The 19005-nt window shown below is 38.5% G+C and overlaps 1 protein-coding gene across 8 annotated transcripts in view; it reads right to left on the bottom strand.

Annotated features, from left to right (window-relative positions):
- ARPP21 (cAMP regulated phosphoprotein 21) overlaps nt 1–19005 on the bottom strand; it is a 309256-nt gene that overhangs the window by 130924 nt on the left and 159327 nt on the right. For all 8 annotated transcript variants that reach the window (XM_069214895.1, XM_069214912.1, XM_069214885.1 and 5 more), the window contains one exon: nt 2337–2463. In XM_069214895.1, coding sequence (XP_069070996.1) covers nt 2337–2463 — 127 coding nt within the window. The remainder of the gene's footprint in view (nt 1–2336; nt 2464–19005) is intronic.

Below are 19005 nucleotides of genomic sequence, written 5' to 3'. Positions count from 1 at the left end.
AAGAGTACTCCTGCCAGAGTCAGAATATTATTTAGCATATTATATGGTACTTTTTCTCTGATTGAAGGGTTCTCCTTGATTTATTGTCAGTTCACCTTTTCGCAGTGGAACATTATTCTTTGTTCCGGTGTCAGTATAATTCCTGTCCCATTGTTCCTTTGCCTCTGTCCAGATGTTTAGGTATCCCAATTTATTAGACACTAATAACATCAAGGGGCTTCCTATTCAGTACCCCCCACCCACATTGTACTTGTCATCAATTCCTCCAGTGAGAAAAAAATAATGTGATTTTGTTGCAGCTTAAGGGTCGAGGTTCAAGTTATGGAGTCAATGTTCTTGTTGTGATAACGGTAACTCTAAAGAGTAGAGGAAACAGTAAGTTGAAATTCAAGGGTGGATGTTGTGGTAAATGAAAATAAAGAAGAAAAAGCACTGACATATATCCCACAAAAGGTCTATGATGAGTACAGATATACAGCTTTAACACAACAATAAGAGGTCCATTTCAAAAGAAAAACATACTAAGTAGTTTTCTTCTATGCCACACTTAATATTTCACATAATAACTAATTTCATTTTAAACAAATTACTATATTTTCACCAACATGTAATGTAGATTCTTCTTGGGCCTTTATTACATGAAACATACAATTATTAGTGCATTGCAGCATTACATCCATTTTAATGATGTGATTTGACACAGTAGGAAAAGAGACCGGTTCACTGTGAGACCTGCTACTCACTCTCTTACAGTGTAACGGCCCCCCTCCCAACTGCACTTTCTTGTAGTCCAGAAAGGTTATTTAGATCCAAAGCCATATATTTTGGGGCACCTGCTAAATGAATGTTACAGTTCTGCAAATTCACAAAAGACAGCTTGTTGTTTGATGATTGCATTCCTTTTGCATCTTGTTCAACGTGATATTTGGGAGTCTGCAATCCTTGTATAAAAAACAGTCCCTTATTTCCTTATTAGAGTTGAGTTGTGACATTTCTAGTCACCTGTAACAAGAAAATGATGGAGATACTCAAATATAATAAGTCATTGTGGTTGGGTTGTGAAATCCTACTGCTTCTGCCAGCAGCGAAGGTGAAAGGCAGGTCATGAAGAATCAGTACAGCTGCAGTTTAAACAACAAAAAAGCTTTTCATTCTCCTGATTTGTTTTTTTCCCTACAATTAACAGTTACCAGTAGAAAGAAGATATTTATGACAATATGTCTATTTTTTGCACACTTGGGCCCTCATTATGAGATTTCTGTTAATTGCTCTGCTATTCATCGCATCAGACAGAATCTGACTTTGCTACATGAGTATTTATCAAGTGTGATAACTGTCACCCAATTATTTGTTCCCAGATTTTGGGGAATAATATGCCAATTTTAGTGCGTGTCACACAAAAATCCATACGTCCTACTACTTACATGCATTTTTCTCTAATAAATACTGACAGGATTAACTTTATATGGGGGGTATGATATTTATCACAGTACCCATAATGTCAATATGTGCAGTAATCGGCCATATGGGCAACTCGTAATAAGGGCAAACATATCATTGCAGGAAGGATGTAATTTCCCTGCATATTTTGATTTGGGTTACATTAAACCGATTAGAATGCTTTTTGATGTGTTTTTGGTGTGTTTAATTTCCAACTACAGATTCCATTTTTATTCTTCATGTCTACAATCATACTAACGCTTTCATATGAAAGATCAAGACACCAAGGATTTAAGTGGGAATGAAAGGGTGATGATGTGGCCATGCATGAAAAGGACTTAAATACCTTCTGCTGTTCAATAATAGGATATTTCAAGTTGCATCGAAATCCATGACTTTATAAAGGAACTCAGCCTTATTTTTTGAAATGGTAACAGAACTCCTCTGCTACTTGTAATATCTTTATACTGTATTTCAGTGAGTACGTTATCCCATACATATCTCATTCTGTGCATACCTCCTATTACCACGTTTCACTTTCATAGTAGAAATATATGTAAAGTTCATACTGTTGTTTGTATTTGTAATAGCTGTGCTCCTTATTTAAGAGCATCTAACATAATTAAAATATATCAATGATTTCCAGGTAGAAGAAAGAGGTAACGATTCATTGCTGAAATCTGGCACTGCACATAAGAGTGTTCATAATATACAAAATTTCAAGTTTAAAATTGATATAGTTTAATGTTTTAAACAAAGTCAACATTTCCCACTTAAATGAAATATTTTGCTACTTTATATATTGAGATACAATGTGGAAAAGTCAAGAAGAATTGAGACAGCAGAACAACAAATAAATTCCCTTATCATCTAAGGTGACACATTTTTAACAGTACCTGATTGTTGTGCAGTCTGCTGTATCGGTTGACCTCTTTGTGCACTGTATGGAACGGAGGCCATTGGCCGGAACGACTGGTTTGCTGAGGTAGGGTATTGCCCAGATGAGTAATAATACACAGGCATCTGCACAATGGAATAACAAAGAAGATAATCAGAAAAAAAGCAGCTGTCCAAATTACTTCTCATTTAATTGTTCATGAAAGGCCCATGCATATTTCCATTTCCTAAATATATTGCTCAGTTTATTTGCATTTTAGAAAGGGAGGAGCAGCTATACAAGGGGATGGGTAAACATAACCACTGTCCTGTATAAGAATGTTTAAACCTGGGAGCTATTGAGTGAGAGATATTATGAAATGTCCCAGTGAGCAAGGCTATTTGAGAGATCAGAGTGGGCGATAGAGAGCACTCAAGAAACTGTGAATTGTGCACTATCACACTATCAACTTACATTCCTGTCACATCTAATCTCAACTCGCTTGCTGGACAATATTACATTTTTGCAGCAGTATTTAGTTTGTATTCATGAACATACAATATTAATGGTAAGCATCTTGGACAATGCATCAGGTATTAGTAGGAGGAAGGAGCAGATAGAACCCAGAACTACAGAAACTCTGCACTGAACCGCCTACAAGAAGGACAACTATTTATACTCTGCATATTGATTAATTGACTAATAGACCACAAATTACTTATCAATATGTTTTAACAGAATCTCAATTGATATTATCTCTATATGTTATGAGTTACTAGTAAGAGTGTGAGTCGTTAGGATGATATATGAATAAAAATGTCCTCTTGATTGTAATTTACATGCTATAACATTTACATCTGGAATGTTCTAACCCTTCTAAATGACATTATAAAAAACAAATATTTGTGAGCTATTATCTCTATATGTTATGAGTTACTAGTTAAAGTGTGAGTTGTTAGGATGATATATGAATAAAAAGGTCCTCTTGATTGTACTTTACATGCTATAACTTTTAAGTCTGGAATGTTCTAACCCTTCTAATGAGATTATAAAAAACAAATATTTGTGAGTTATTATCTCTATATGTTATGAGTTACTAGTGAAAGTGTGAGTTGTTAGGATGATATATGAATAAAAATGTCCTCTTGATTGTAATTTACATTCTATAACATTTACATCTGGAATGTTCTAACCCTTCTTAATGACATTATAAAAAACAAATATTTGTGAGTTATTATCTCTATATGTTATGAGTTACTAGTGAAAGTGTGAGTTGTTAGGATGATATATGAATAAAAATGTCCTCTTGATTGTACTTTACATGCTATAACTTTTAAGTCTGGAATGTTCTAACCCTTCTAAATGAGATTATAAAACACAAATATTTGTGAGTTATATAGGTCTCTATACTCTAGACGATTATTTGGGTATAAAGAACACATATGGAATATGAATTGTTTTGTTTTGTTTTTGCCAAGGTCATATTATGGTAGTGTTTTGGTGTAACATATTTCAAGTTAAGGAGAGTTTTTTCCCTTGGTAAACCAGAAGAAGTTTGGCTTACATCTTAATTCCTGTAGTAAATCAGGAAAACCCCTGGCCTTATACTGGAATTCATAATTAGGTCAAGTGAGCTACAAGTTAAGTCAAATCTACTCACAGCAAAATCTTTGTGAATCAAGTCTGGTGCGTTTGTCACCCCCAGCAAAGTGCAATTTTGTGACCATATGATTCCTTAAAAAAGTTTGTTAGCTACTGAGAAAATCCATCAGGGTAACATTCTCTTAAGGGTATATATTTACTACACTCAAATTTGTAGTCAGAGATAATTGTTTGTGGTAGTAACACATTTTACCTATAAGTGACCCAAGGGTAATCAAAACATGTGAACCTTTTTTTTTTATACTATGAACTTAAATCTGTACTGCATGCCTCACCCTTGAACCCTTGCAGTAACAATTTCTCTTAAACTGTCTTTGTAAATATTTATTACTATTATAAATGGATATGTATTTAGATATGCAAAAAAGAAGCAGAGAACTTTGGGTAGTTCCCAAGTTTAGGTGGGAAGCAGGTCCCGCATAGAGCCCCCTACAACACCTGTGATACTCTAAAATTGCTCAGCTCAAACCTCTGTTTTTCTAACAAACTCTTTAAGCAAAAACAATTTCAAGAAACATAGCAGCGCAGTGAAGATTTTTGCAAAATAAGCACCCTTCATGCTTCCTATTGAGGTCATACACTGAAGTGATACATCATGATCACAAGTGTATCCTCAAACAGAACAACAGTGAGGCCCATTGCAGCAAGTTCTCAATAATCATATAGGCTCTGTGTTTTTAAGTCAATGGTGTTTCAATCCCAATAAAATGGCAAGATCATAATCAGAGCTCAGGGGAATGTAAGCGAGAGATTATGAAGGGTAATGTAGCTGCTAAAGGATTGGGTCCCTGGTGACAAACCGCAAGAACAGGATGTCTGGGAATGGCCTGAGCTGGAAAATATGCTGGATACCCATGGGGGCTCCAATCACCTGCAGTGGGAAGTACATACATGCCCGGGGTCTAGGTCTCAAGGTTGACTGATAGATTCCTTCATGGGACGGCCCCCTTGAGAACCCATTGTCCCAAAAAGACTCCACGTTGCCAGTCAGGGCTACTGGTGCATCTCTATTTTTGGGTTGATTTGAGCCCTGTGAAAGAATCTGATAACCAATATTTTGGCTGAGGATACTTGAAACATTAAGCTATCATATCATAGATGCATCCACTGTACAATATGTCCATTGTACAATATATAAGAAACCCCCATACTTCATAGCCTTAAATGTTACGGGCTTATGTTTGGAGAAAATTTGTAGATTTTCTAGTTCTCATTACATGTTTTGAAATATGAAAAACTATTATCAGTACCAAAAGGTCTGTCTTTAATCTGATAATACATGCAAACAAAATGGTTCAAGCATTCATGTGCTCATTAGATGCAGATGGAAAGCAGCACAGACTTCATGACTTGCCCAACTATCACTGGATTCTAAAGACTGGTGGTGGAGAGACAAGAGAGCAAGAAAAGGGGAAAAAGTGCTGACTTTGTTGTAGGACCACTTCATTGTCCTAGCATGCACATACGCATATTAACTTTAATCTCCGTCCACTTTCACTCTTATTGCTGACTGCAGGTCACTCTGATAGAACCAGTGTCTTTTCTATTTGGTGCTATGTATTATTAAAATTCGAAGGGCATGTGTTAGATCACAGAGACAATGCTGACACTAGCATTCCACGTCACTAGCCACATGCACTCCCCTCCCAGAAACAACCTTCAGTGGGAAATGTAAATATAAACAACAATATATAAAGAACAATTCTACCTATGAAAAAACGAATGAATGCATGGCAAATAAGTGAGCTGCTAAAATGTGTGGTACTTGGCAGGTCACCTCTTCGAATACTGTCCAGGTCCACTTAATTTTCCATCCTTCCAATGTGGATAGGTAGCAGTTTGAAATAGGAGAACTGTGATATTAAACATTGTATATACATATACTAATTAAAGAGTAAAGGAATTAATTAAAGAGTCAAGGAACTGAAATTGTAGCCAGAATTAATGAGCAAAGTGAGTCACCAAAGTCTGAGAGGGATATAGGCAATGGAGGTGTATATCAAAGCAGACATACTTTACACCCTTTCAAGAGTAGTCAGCACTTAGAAGCTACATCACTGATACAATTCTTACACAAGCGAGAGTAAGATGTGGAAAGCCATCAATTACAAGGCAGGAATAACTTGACATGAAACGTACAGCTGTTATGAAATCTTGAACCCTAGAAAACAAAGGCCTCATTATAAAATAACTCAGCTAACAGGGTTGTAGGTAACTATTAAAAAATAAAGTAGATGAAATGCTTCTTTGAAGATTACTCTTTACTAATAGTTGTTGAGCTAATATGATATGTGGGAGAGAATCACCACAGGGTTCAGACACTAAAGGTTCATCCAAATGCACCTTGTATGAGCCATTGAAAGTGTGTGTGTTGTTCCTAATACAAAGTTCAGCACACTGGCTCCTAAATAAGGTCTACATGTGGGTGGCCTAAGGAGACACATGGTGAGACTTCGAAAGAAGACTAAGCCAACATCCTACAGCAGCTCCAAACTCAATGTGATAACCTGCATGCTTCTGAATGAGAAAAACTTGTGCCACCTCCTTACGATAGCCACTAGCTTAGAGAGCCCCCTGCAAGCAACTCTTAAAGTAATTGCCTTTTAAATAGCATATTTAACAAATACTGCTCATCAGTAGAAATGTTTATGATGAGGACGTGTATCAGAAGCATGAGTTCCTACCTCCTATGGCTGTAGAATAAGGCTTACTATTTGTAAGCACATTCTGGTACCTCCAGAGAGCAAGAGGTGTGGGCAAGGTAAGTGAATTCCAATTAAGTAGTGACACTGCAGACACCAATTTATTACATCATCATATCTAAACCAAGGACTGGTGATTTCATGGAGGGTTGGGAGCCCCCGTTTTAAATTAATGAAAAGCAGCCCAAACTTTTGAGTATAATTCAAATTGCCTTAAAATTATGTCCAGATGATTCTCTCTTATTGTACATTAATTCGTGCAATGGTATTGATTCTAAACACACTTTGCACCCAATAATGGAGCCAATGACTCTTTTTCTGAAGACAAATGTATACAAGTGTACTTCAAAAAGAGTAGTACAAGGCAGGACAACCTGCTATATTATCCCATGGCAGATGAAAAATAGCTTACAGAATAAACATATTTTAAAATGTAATACACACTTGTTTTAGTTATATCCCCATGAGGAGGTGGGTAAGCACAAATAGCCAACACATATTCAAACATAGTTAACAATCTTGAAACAGTGTCAAATAAGAGACACATTCTGTATTTAAGTGGTAAACATCAAGGTCCTGCTTGTGCATTATTCCTTCCAGGGATTGGCCTGACCCATATGGGACACAGCCAAGAAACATAAACTGCTTACACCATATGGGTCACAGCCAAGAAACATAAACTGCTTACACTATATGAGTCACTGGCAAGAAACATAAACCGCGGGCACCTGAGGTATAACTGGAAGGCCTGGACCAATGAGTGATCAGTTCCACCCACCCCACCCAGGCATATACCCATATAACAATTTCAAAGGAGGGTTGTGACAACAATATCAAAGGCATGATAGAATATAAAATACAACAACACAGTCTTCTGGTGTTGAGACATTTAGGGCAGGTCAGTGAATCATGGACTTGATTAGCAAAGATGGGACACAAAGTAGTCAGTGTTCTTTGCACACTGACAACTTTACAATCCTTTCTTCACTTTGTACAGCTACAGATGTACAAAAATGTGGAAACACAAAATGCCCATTCTACAGGATTTACAGTTTCCTGCCCGGTTAGTTATGATGATTTGATTTAGCAAATTCTATGGAATGGGTGTGATCGCAGTTATGGGGGCTTGCAAAGGACAGCAGACCTCCTTCCCAGCATAATTTCAAAATGCCATTATTTTCTGCATTGGGAGCATGTGCCTTATGGGAAGAGGAGCTGCATTCAGTATAGGGGTGACATTCATAAAAACACTTCAAGCACCAAGGAGAATCACTTGGAGCATGCAGTTGTTCTCTGAACCAGTAACTGCACTCCCCAAAGTCTGCATCCAACATTCTCAAAAAAGCAAAAGCTAGCTGTCACAGACCTATTCCACTTTAAAAATGGTTGCTACCTGCTTTAACCGATCCATATTATACATTGTTTTTTGACTGCCATTGTGCAATTTCATCACAAATAATTGGTACTTGTTTTGCAAACTGAAATCAAGAAAGGGGTGTCCCTTTTTCACCCCACTCCTTCTGATATGCAAGGCTTTGCAAAGGATGATTTGATAGCTAGAAAGAATTTCTTACTGACAAAGTACTCTTTGTACATTGCAACTGTATTTTACAGCTGCAAAGCCTATGATTTCGTGAGTTTCAGATGGTGTGACCACATAATACCTTTTTACATCAGAACTGAAGTCCTCAACTTGTTGTAAACAATGTACACATCTTAACTTCTTAGAGAACAAATATAAAATATGATTCCAAAAATGTAGGTGAGAGACCGGGTGGAAGTGAAAGGCAGAGGAGAAGTGAGGTTAGGGGGAGTGAAAAGAATGAATGATGGAGAGAAAGAAATGGTATATAACTGTATAAAAAACGGTTATGTATGTTCAAATGTGGATTGTCAACACCTAGGGTATCAAAGAAATATAATGTAGTATGTTTTGAGACCTATAATATTGACATTTAGAACGGTTGCCTAACACATCTCACTACCCTCAGTCTTACTCGTTGTATATCTCCTGCTCTGCCACCTGTGCAATTGCATTATATTTGCAGTCAACGTTGCTGGTTATGACATACTAAAGAGTTAACAATTACCACCAACAAGTTTCTTTTATGCATTATGAGTCTGCTGAAACTGAAGGTAGATTGTATTCATGAGAAAATATCATGACCTTCACCAATGAAACACATGTAAAATAACTAATATTAGGGTATATACTCGACCCATTAAGGATGTTTCCGGGGTCTGCATCCAAAAAACTAGTCAGTGAAATGTATCCAGAAATAAATCATCATGAAAATGTGGAACTTTGAAATGATGGTCATAAAGTAAGAAACTCAAATGCATATACAACATCAGTGATACTTATGTTATTATACTTAAAATGTAATTTTGGATTGTGGCAAAGATGTTTGTACATAATTAAGCAAATACAATGTTTTGTTATTGAGCATCTGCTTCAAACACTGTTTCATTTTCTATTTAGAAAATCTCAAATCACTCCAGAGACCCGTATCATGTAGTAACATCTATGTGTTACTTTTACAAAAGTGGTACCTTGAGAGCGACTTTTGAACATTAAATTTTCTAGGCACGATTGAGAAATCACACACTTTAGACAGTATTCTATCGTATGGTGACTAAGTATTGCTGAAAGCAAGATACTTTTTATATTTACGTAATCTTAATGACTGAGTTAGAGAAGGCATAACCAGCTGCATCAGTTTAAAAAGAACCAATTCAGAATGCATCCTTTAATAGGGACCCAACGTGCATTAGAAGCAGGAATATCACTTTTCTAGTTATGGCTGCCTCACAGTTTCCATTGAAAACGGCATGTTTTTTTTTTTTTTCAGAACTTTGGAGCCATTCAACATTTCTGCTTAAAACGTTTCCCAATAATTCCACTGAAATTCACCATTTGAAGTTATTTCAATTAACAATAACTCGCCAACCTGCCATGCACAGTTTTGTCATCAATTATATCATTTTATATGCACTGATTTTATTAATATTGTGATTTAATGTGTCATGAGTGATGTAATATGGGAGGTCATAAGCAGTGCATGGTGAGGATGAGAGCTGTAGTTAATTGAAATAACTGCAACAGGTGAATTTCAGTGTTTCCTAAGCTTAAAATGTTATGTTTAAACTGATATTTTTACCTAACTATAACGTTTCTTTAACCATTGTTTTCATGTGTGAATTTCTGAATTTCTAATGTACATCAGGAACATATTACCATGTTCAACTATAACATCACTTTAAACTTTGCTTTTTTCATTGAATTTCTAGGGGTTTCTTTACGTAATGCTTTATCACCACACATAGCTACGCCAGCTACTTGGTCCACCCTGCACCCAATCCTCAATAAGCAGCCAGCCCACCACTGAGCACAGTTTTTGGCAATGTGTAATGTGATGTTGGCTGCAAGGCATGGCCTGTGGCCTGGGCCTGCACCCAACCCACTGTGGGCCTCCAGTCCCTCCACCACAAATGGCCTTCAGCCAGGCATGGTGTGTGGCAGTGTGGGGCCTAACCTGTGGGCAGGTTCTTGGTCCATCCCCCATGGGTAGCCATCCCCCAACCACGTACTGAGAACACAACTGTACAGTTTAACATAAATTTTGGACTTTAATTTGAACTTTGATTTCTCAAGAAATGTTAAATGGATATACACCAAATCACAAAAAGCTCCCTTCCTGGGTAAACATATATAGCTTCTAGCTAAATGAAGTTTAATTCAGTTCCATCCTGGAAACAACATTCGAAGGAGTGGCTGGCTCCTGCAAAATAGGGCTGCTCGCAGGGAGCTGTGGGCTATGGGGGCTGTAGGACACCCTCAGTGGCCCTCAACCAAAAAATGCTGTGGGTATCCTTGGTAGGACTAGGACACCCACACAAAAAAACACTAACAAATTGGGGAAAAAAATTAAATGAGCTTCTGAGCCACATACTTATTATGCACTGCTCTAAGGAAGGGACATCCCATAATGCCCTAATTTAGCTTTATTGTGCTGCTTGGTGGTGCTCCAATCTGAAAAGGGCCCCACCAGCATATTCTGTAAGTGGTGTGCAGGAAGTGCAGCATCCCCACAGAAATACTGAAAAAATAACCCTATGTTTCCAGGGGGTCTATAGAACTTGACTGCAGGAAAATGTGATGGAATTCACTGAAAAAACAAAGGTTAAAGTGACATAACACAGTTGCAACATCACATTTTAAAATACAAAACTTGAGTCCTGAAGTTGATTATAGCTCACACTTTCGCTATGCACTGCTTATGACAATATTTACAGCAGCTGGACTAATACACACTCATTCACATATTTATTCCTATAATCCAAAGGTCTAATTTCCATTTACCACAGCAGAGCAAACTTGACATGAGAAAACACAGCATTTACTCATGGAAATTCTTATAGTGGTCAGAAGTCATCACCAATATAATAATTAAAAAAACACAAAGCAATGGTGGTTACAAATGTAAAACCGAAAAATACACTGAAATTCACAAGGTATGATTAAGAACACAATTCATAATTCAAACACAGCCATCCAAACTATAGCTTGCATATCAAATGCAATGTTCGCAATTTCCTGCAAAAAAAAGTATTTCTTGTCATAAAAGCAGCACTGAAGCTGCAACAGATTTATTTTTATTATGTAGGAGCTACTATGATTATGCAGCATTGAAGACCAATTTATGAGGCAAGATTAACTAAATCATGTGGCAAAAAATAGAAGCAATGCAGCACATTTTCCAGCACTTTCTCAAGCAGTGTTACTTTGGTGATGGGTTAATATCAGGAGGAGAGTGAGTCACTAAACTTGATTCTAGGATGAGGTCAGGGTGGTTGGCATTATTAATCAATACAGAGATCTTTGTTAAAAGTAAACGAAACTAAAATATACTGTACTACTTTATCAGTATGCTACATTCAAAAAGCCAAGGGGACCCATGCTCACATATTTGTGAGAACCCATGCATGATTTTGGGAGCTCTAGCTAAAACAGTATATTGAACTATGCATTAAAGGTCTGTGTCAAAAGGAGTACATATAGAAGACATTTCAAAATGAATTTCAGGTAAGGGCATTGCAAGTCATGTGTCATCTTTCATATTTTATACATTAGCTATTTACTTTGAAGAGAGTAAATCCACAACTTTCAAGACCCAAGATGAATCCATTATAAAATGCTGATGTTGTAAATTCTGACTGTCAATCACTGCTGAGATTGAGATTCAATCTCAACTACATTGATAACTGGTGCTAATATATTTCCTCTTTTATTCTACCTTGTACTCACTCTAATTTAATTCCAATTATTGTTCATCATGAATATCTACCTTTGCTTCTCCTACTTTCAAAACATAAAGCTTGACTTCTGGACATGACAGATGCTCTCTCTGACAGCCATTTTAAGCATGGGTCTATACAATAGTACCTTCTATCGCTATGTATTTACAATCAATATGTAGTTAATCCTAATGCTTTTTGTGCCTGAAAGCATATACAACTTAAATAAACATAAAGGTATTGTGCTTTATCTCATACCTCACTCTGAAATCCACAGTGATGTTTGGCATCGAATCGCAATTATATTTCTATGGAAACAGTTAAAACTGCACTTAGTAGATAGGATGTGTTTGATTAAAATGTTGCCAGCCAGCAATGTGATATTCAGCCAAATGCCAAGGAGCACAGGATGGTCGTGCATAGTTTATGAATACTTGCCAGCCTAATCAACATATTAATGAAAAATGTGCCAGATGACATTGTGTAAGATTAACAAATACATTCAGTTCACAACTTTGTCGTCATAATAATAATAATCCCCTGTTACTGAATATCATTAGACCAAATTATTAAACAAGTATTAAACCTTACATGTGTGGAATAAGCCACAAAAGGCAGACATTTATGACTGTTCACCTGGCTTACAAAACTTCCTGGAGTAGCTGAGGGGAATTTGTTGAACTTTGCTGGGTTTTTCCCTAACCTAATGTTTGTGGGGTATCTACATTACAGGACTTCCATGCACAAGGTAAGGGAACCAGTGAAATTTAAAGAGAAACGTTTTTGGATTTATTTCGTTCATGGAAAACATTTCTTCCTTAAAATACCTTTTTTTTTGCCCGTGCAACCACTGAAAAAGGGAGAATATTAGTTCACTGTACTACACCATTTGCACCACATACTCCTGCTTCATTCAGGTCTGGGTTTAAAGGACAGGGAAGCGTGGAGCATGCATTGGCAACATGAACATTTACAACCATACTTGTCCCCTCATTTGCACTGTTCTTTCCTGACGACTTCCCTGAGAACACATTTTTAGTTCCCTAAGTGTCACCTGCACTGGCGGCTCTCTGAAACTCTGCATGTTTTAACGAAGTTATGCAGTTGTAGGTGAGACCTCACACGTGTGTAACAGACTTTTCCCCCCGGCCAATCTTACTACGAAGGTATGAGTAGCTCTACCGTGGCAACCTAGCTAGGATGCAGTGGAGCGCTGCAAAGGTTGGGAGACGAGCTACTAGATATTATACTTCAAGTGGGGATTACACAAACACATATCACAGTTTTAGGCACGGGAAGGCGTTGCACAGAACTGCAATAATTTGAGCCAAGCTCCGCGGCCGGGTTCGAACTTACATCCCCAGGTTTCTAAAGTGGCAGCTCTAGATACTAGTCCAGATCTCCTCTTACCACGATGGTTGCTGCTGGTATTGAGACTTTGTGCACGCGCTAGACTGGCACGCCGTCCATCTTTGGTGAATCAGGCACCTGACTGACTCGCTGGAGGCATACTTGTAGATAGGTGTCTGCGAAACTCGCCTGCTTTGCATGATTGTAACACTGCACACTAGGGGTTAATTCAGATATCATACAGCAGCTTCGAAAAATGTAGCGCAGATGCAGCAGGAATTCACGACGATCGTTGCGTGGTTTTTTTTTCGGGGCTGCCGAGGCGGTATGTGAAACTGTTCATTATGGAACATTTTCAGAGGGAACTCTTAATTAGAGACACAGCACGAGCTACACTTAAGAAACTGTATATGTCAGGCCAAATGGCAGTACAATAATTTTGTCTCAAAATGTCAGCACATTTGCGCTGTGCTCGAGATTAGCATCCCTTCACGTCGAAAGCATTGTTACTAATTTGCCTCTGAAGTAGCAACAGTTACCATGGATTTGCGAACGTGTTCCGGAGGCTGAAGCACTATCATTGAGGCAAACGCGATGCAAATAGATGTTAGAAACTGGGAACTGCCGCTCTATGACAATTATAGTTTTTTTACACAGAGTTCAGCAGATAAAGCCGTCACCTGTTTGTCACAAATGTGGTGCGCGGGAGGCGATAAAAGAGGCGTTAAACGCCTAACGATCGAGCTTCCTAAGCTCTGTTTTAAAGGCAGTTATCACTAATTAAGTTACAATTGTTGAAATGGAAATTCATGCTTAGAAAATGGGCTGACAGCCCCTCTGTGCATTTGATTTCATGACAGTAATCACTTTCAGTATTCTTCTGCTTACCCAAGGGACACGCTGGGTCTTAGGTGGAGAGCAGAAGAAAGCAATCAGTCTTCGGCAAGACAACAAAAATTACTGATCTGAGGTGTCTAACATGTTCAAGTCAATTAAATATGATGAATGGCTACCTGTGCAGGGTGTCGGTGGCTCTGCCTGGCTACACTGGGGAGGGAGGACAGTTGGTGTGTGCTCACCGCCTCATCCATATTCATTGAAGGGGCAGATGTATCTTCAAGCGAAAGAGCGCTCGGAAGACAAGGTTGGCGGGGAAGGTTCACGCAATGATGCCTGGGGGAGCTCATGAAAGTCAAATAAGCCTATAGACAAAGACATATGCTTTAAAAATCCATTGCGGGGTGGTATGAAGGCGTAAAAGAACAAGTTAAGAGCAGATGGCCTTTTCAGAACAATGTACGTCAAGATAATCAGGGCAGACTGGAAAGTAAACTGAGCAGGAGTAATGAGATCATGTCTACTATTTTCAAAAGTGCTTGAAGTGATATGCCTAATAAAGATTGAGATAGATATTACAGCGTAATTAACCAAATGTAACACTGGCAGCTCTGTGCGGACAATTTATAATTCAGCTACAAGCATGCTGATACTAATGGGCACAAAATTGTTTCTCATGTTGACAAAGATATGTATTGGATCAGCCTAGTATCTGTTGAAATTGGCCATAAGGCTTGCGATGAGTAACATTTGACATGTGTATTAAATAGGAGACTAATCCAAATTTGTAATAGGTAAGTTTATCGAGACAGACCTAGAGGGCTTTGATAGAGGCACAGCAGACCTTTATTGCACACCACACCATTGTTGAACTAGAGAGCAGTTCATGACCGTGACACTACGGCCAATGATGAAGAAGTTTTGTACTTTTATTGTGACTACTTATTACCAATTTTCAGGTATGGGCTTTGGCGAAAGAGATTAGTGAAATGTTGGGACTGGTTTGTTAATGAAAAAAAAAAAAAAAAACATGAGAAATTTGCTAAAGTAAAAGGATCATTCATTTTGCTCACGACTATCTTAGGCTTTTGGGGTCATGTTTGTTTTCACGCTCCCTGGTTGTCCTTCGTGGTATCCTTTCAAAAGGGCTTAAATGGTGATATGATTGACTGCCTGACAGCTTCTGCCAAAGACACTGCTGTTATTCTGGGTGTCTCTGGGGTTGGATGAATAGAGTGAATGCTTTCATCATTGTACTGCAGTGGTTTATCTGAGCTCTTTGACCCTACCATTATGTTTAACGGTGCCAGAAGAACTTGTTAAGCTTCATGCTCAGATATCACATTGTAAATATTTAAAGGTTAACATCCTAAGTCTAACTATAGACTAAATTAAATTGGGTGATATCATATGCTAACAAGAGAACCCCGTCTCCTAACCCTTTTCCCTATCTACCCCCCGCATAAAATCAAAGTAATATTTCTGTTTTACACTGGTTCTGTCAAAAGAAGAACACAATGCAAACACTGTCCCTGGTCCACAATGTGCCTCATGGCTGTGGACAAGGGACTATCTCCAGCATAATGCAGCAATACAAGCCTGCCACATGCATGCGGTCAGTCAACCATAACCTTCTTGGCATTTTGTCATGCAGATATACAGTATATGGTTTAGTTTAATGATATCACCTGCAGCTGTTCTAAACATATCGGTACTCAAGAAGCACTCCAGCTTCCCTGTTTCTCCACCAATCACCGAAGTGATTGCTCTGAAGCAGCTATCTGCTGCAAGACACCGTTTACAACCACCATAAAATAAATAATTAAAGAATGCTAACATGTAGGATAAAAATGCATTTGGAGCCCCATACACTTAAAATATTCGCAGATCCTATTTTGGAGTTTTGGATGTAAACCAAATTAGGTTTGGATTCAGCTTCTAAGTCTGTGACACTAATAAAGCATACTAAGTTAGTGAAAACTAATTTAGCAGACAGGTTACACAATTATTAAACAGAATGCACAGGTTTAACACTTTGCAGCAAGAGAAGTTAGAGAATGAATATGATAATATAAATGCAAAAATGGCTTGGCGACATCAACATAACTTCTTTATATAGGTCCTAATACAACTAGCATTGGCAAAGTCAATAGGTTCCACCTGTGGCACCAGTATGTCGACCTACTGGCTTTGCTAAAGCATTTTTTGTTTTACTATTGCTTATGATAAAAACATTGTAAGATCACACATTCCTACCCTTGTACATTCATGTGCAAGCATCACACCCATACGGAAATGGTGGTGATATGATTTCACAAAAACATTTTACAAAGGTCATCATAAGTGTGAATGCACATTCAAATGTGGAACTTGCACTGCAAAACTAAGCACCATAACGCAAAGCTAGTTAAGTGTGGAAGAAACATAAGTAGAAATTGCTGCTTTCCTGTAACAAATGATAGTCACCCCCAAAAATAAACATTCTTTCCTAAATGTAATTTTCTATTGTTAGGAAACAGGTAAGAAAAACTGAAAAGTTAGGCAGATGTGTTTTTTGTTTTAATCCACTGATTATAGCCGGCCACGTATTATATAACCAATTAATCAATCAGGTAAATGATCCAATAGAAGAAAATCTGAACGTGGATATGTGCTCTGCATGGCCATAGTGTGCAAGCAAAGCAGTTCATTTAATGACAGTATGTGTGTCTGCTCCTCAGGAAGATGATCTGCTCAAATGTATTCGCTTTATTTACAGAGACTCTGTCAGAAGACGAGGGGAAGAGCTACTTGGCTAACGTGGCTCACCAGAGACAAAAGCTAACACCAGCAACATAAAGCCCTGATTTCAACACAGGTCTTTCGTTATGCAAACCATTGCTTGACTCAGAGAAATGGTTTGAACTGGCCTCCCATCACTTTCTGGCCTTCAGAGCCTTCTATATTTGGAGAGTAATATTCCCCTGAAGGAAGAAGGCTTATCTAGGCAGGAACCACATCACTCACCAGGCTACTAATAACAGTGACCCTTGTACTCCTCCTGCTCAGACCTGCATGCGGTATTAAAAGACGCATTATTTAGAGAGATTGAAAAACGCATGCACTTTATTGAGGTTTATAATATGTTTTTCTCTCTCAAACGGGAAGTGACTGAAGCATCTTTAATTGGGGGTATCGGTTATCTTCTTTCACTATGTAACATATTTGGCTCACCAGTTCATAAATGGAATGGATTGCATATGAAATAATGGCCTCAGTAAAACTACATGTACGAAGAAGCATCAGGAACTACGTGAGTGATTTGCTCACGCGAGGCAATAGGAGACCAGTCTCCGGACGATAACATCTAAGATTAGTGTAATCTCTACGAGATTAGTCATTCTTCCTCACTTCAGTCAACATTACTCGAGACAATGTCACTTGGCTGTCCTCAGACAGTGTCACAGTTGATTGTAATCTGGCTAATGGTAAGTGTGCGCAGGAGGAGCAAGGGGAAAAATGCATAAAGACAGAAGATCATGGGTCCTAACATCGACCCAATGTGCCAGACACCCGTTCCAGCAAATTTAAACACCCGCAGTTGTTTTATGGGTTTACGGGCACAAAGAGTGCTTCAGAATCCAGACGTCATGTAAGTAAATCCATGTATTTAGGTTCACACAACAGGAGCCCACAAACCGTGAAATCACAGCTTCGGCCAGCAGCCAGGAAACTGCCTAAACTGAAACACCATCCATACGAGGAGAACCCTTAATTCCAAACCATAACCATAACACAACCATCATGGGCAAAAACAACTTTAAAGAAATACAAGTTCCACACGAGATGTCTTCTCTCCGAGTCGCTCTCTAGCGCAGCGCGCAATCAAGCACATGCTGATGCCGGCGAGGGCTTGAAAGCATAATATGTAAAAATGCAACAATTACTTTAATGCAATAGTACAACAGCAGTGCACAAAGAAATACGATTAAAATCAATGTTTTAAAACGGAATGCTACGCAGCCAGAATCAACAAGGACCAGGGCTATACCCTCAAATACCTTCATTATGTGTGCACTGTCTGATGGGAAGCTGTGGGGGCCGAGGTGCACCGCAAAAAGCACCGTGGGAAGCATATGGTATGCAGAAGCACAGTGGCCAGTAACCAATAACAGAGATGAGAAGGAGTACTTCGGTCTGACTCCACACAGCACGGACTTTTGAATGGCAAAGCAGCAGAGAGCAGGAAGTGAAAGCAGACAATGATGGGCTGGCCAATCAGAAGCACATACATTAGAGCAACGTCAGATTCAGCCAACAGAAAGTTCAGGTAAATAAGGGACTGGTTTTAAGGCCCTTTTAATATTTGTTTTAAATCATAAAAGATTTTGCAAGCACGGCTTGCAAGCGTCTGCATGCAGGTGAAACATAAAAATCTAAGCAGTTTTGAAACACTGTAAACAACGGACTGTTTTATGAACCTGCAAAGGTGCAGAATGTGGCGTGGTAACTATTCAAACCAAAAATTCACACTCTCTGCAAACCTCACACTTTTGCCATAACTACACATGCAACATGAAAAATGAAGATGTACTTAGTCCGCTGAAGTGGCTGTAGGTGGCCCTTGTGCCCTTAGGTCTCCCACAAGGGTGAATAAGGGTCGTGAAGGCACCACTAGAGTAACACGCTGCACATGTACTCACTCGTGGAGTAATCAGGTTAGCAAACATACACATTTCATCCAGTAGTGTTTTCTTTGGGTAATGGGCTTAGAGCCCTGGTCTGCACTTGTTCGAGGATTATGAATAGCATTGCCCTCTTCAGTTAAATGATCCATAGAGCTCACTTTTTTCCAAACTC

This window comes from Pleurodeles waltl, chromosome 2_1 (genome assembly GCF_031143425.1).
Source record: "Pleurodeles waltl isolate 20211129_DDA chromosome 2_1, aPleWal1.hap1.20221129, whole genome shotgun sequence".
Lineage (NCBI taxonomy): Eukaryota > Metazoa > Chordata > Amphibia > Caudata > Salamandridae > Pleurodeles > Pleurodeles waltl.
This window is presented reverse-complemented; position numbering and strand designations above follow the sequence as displayed.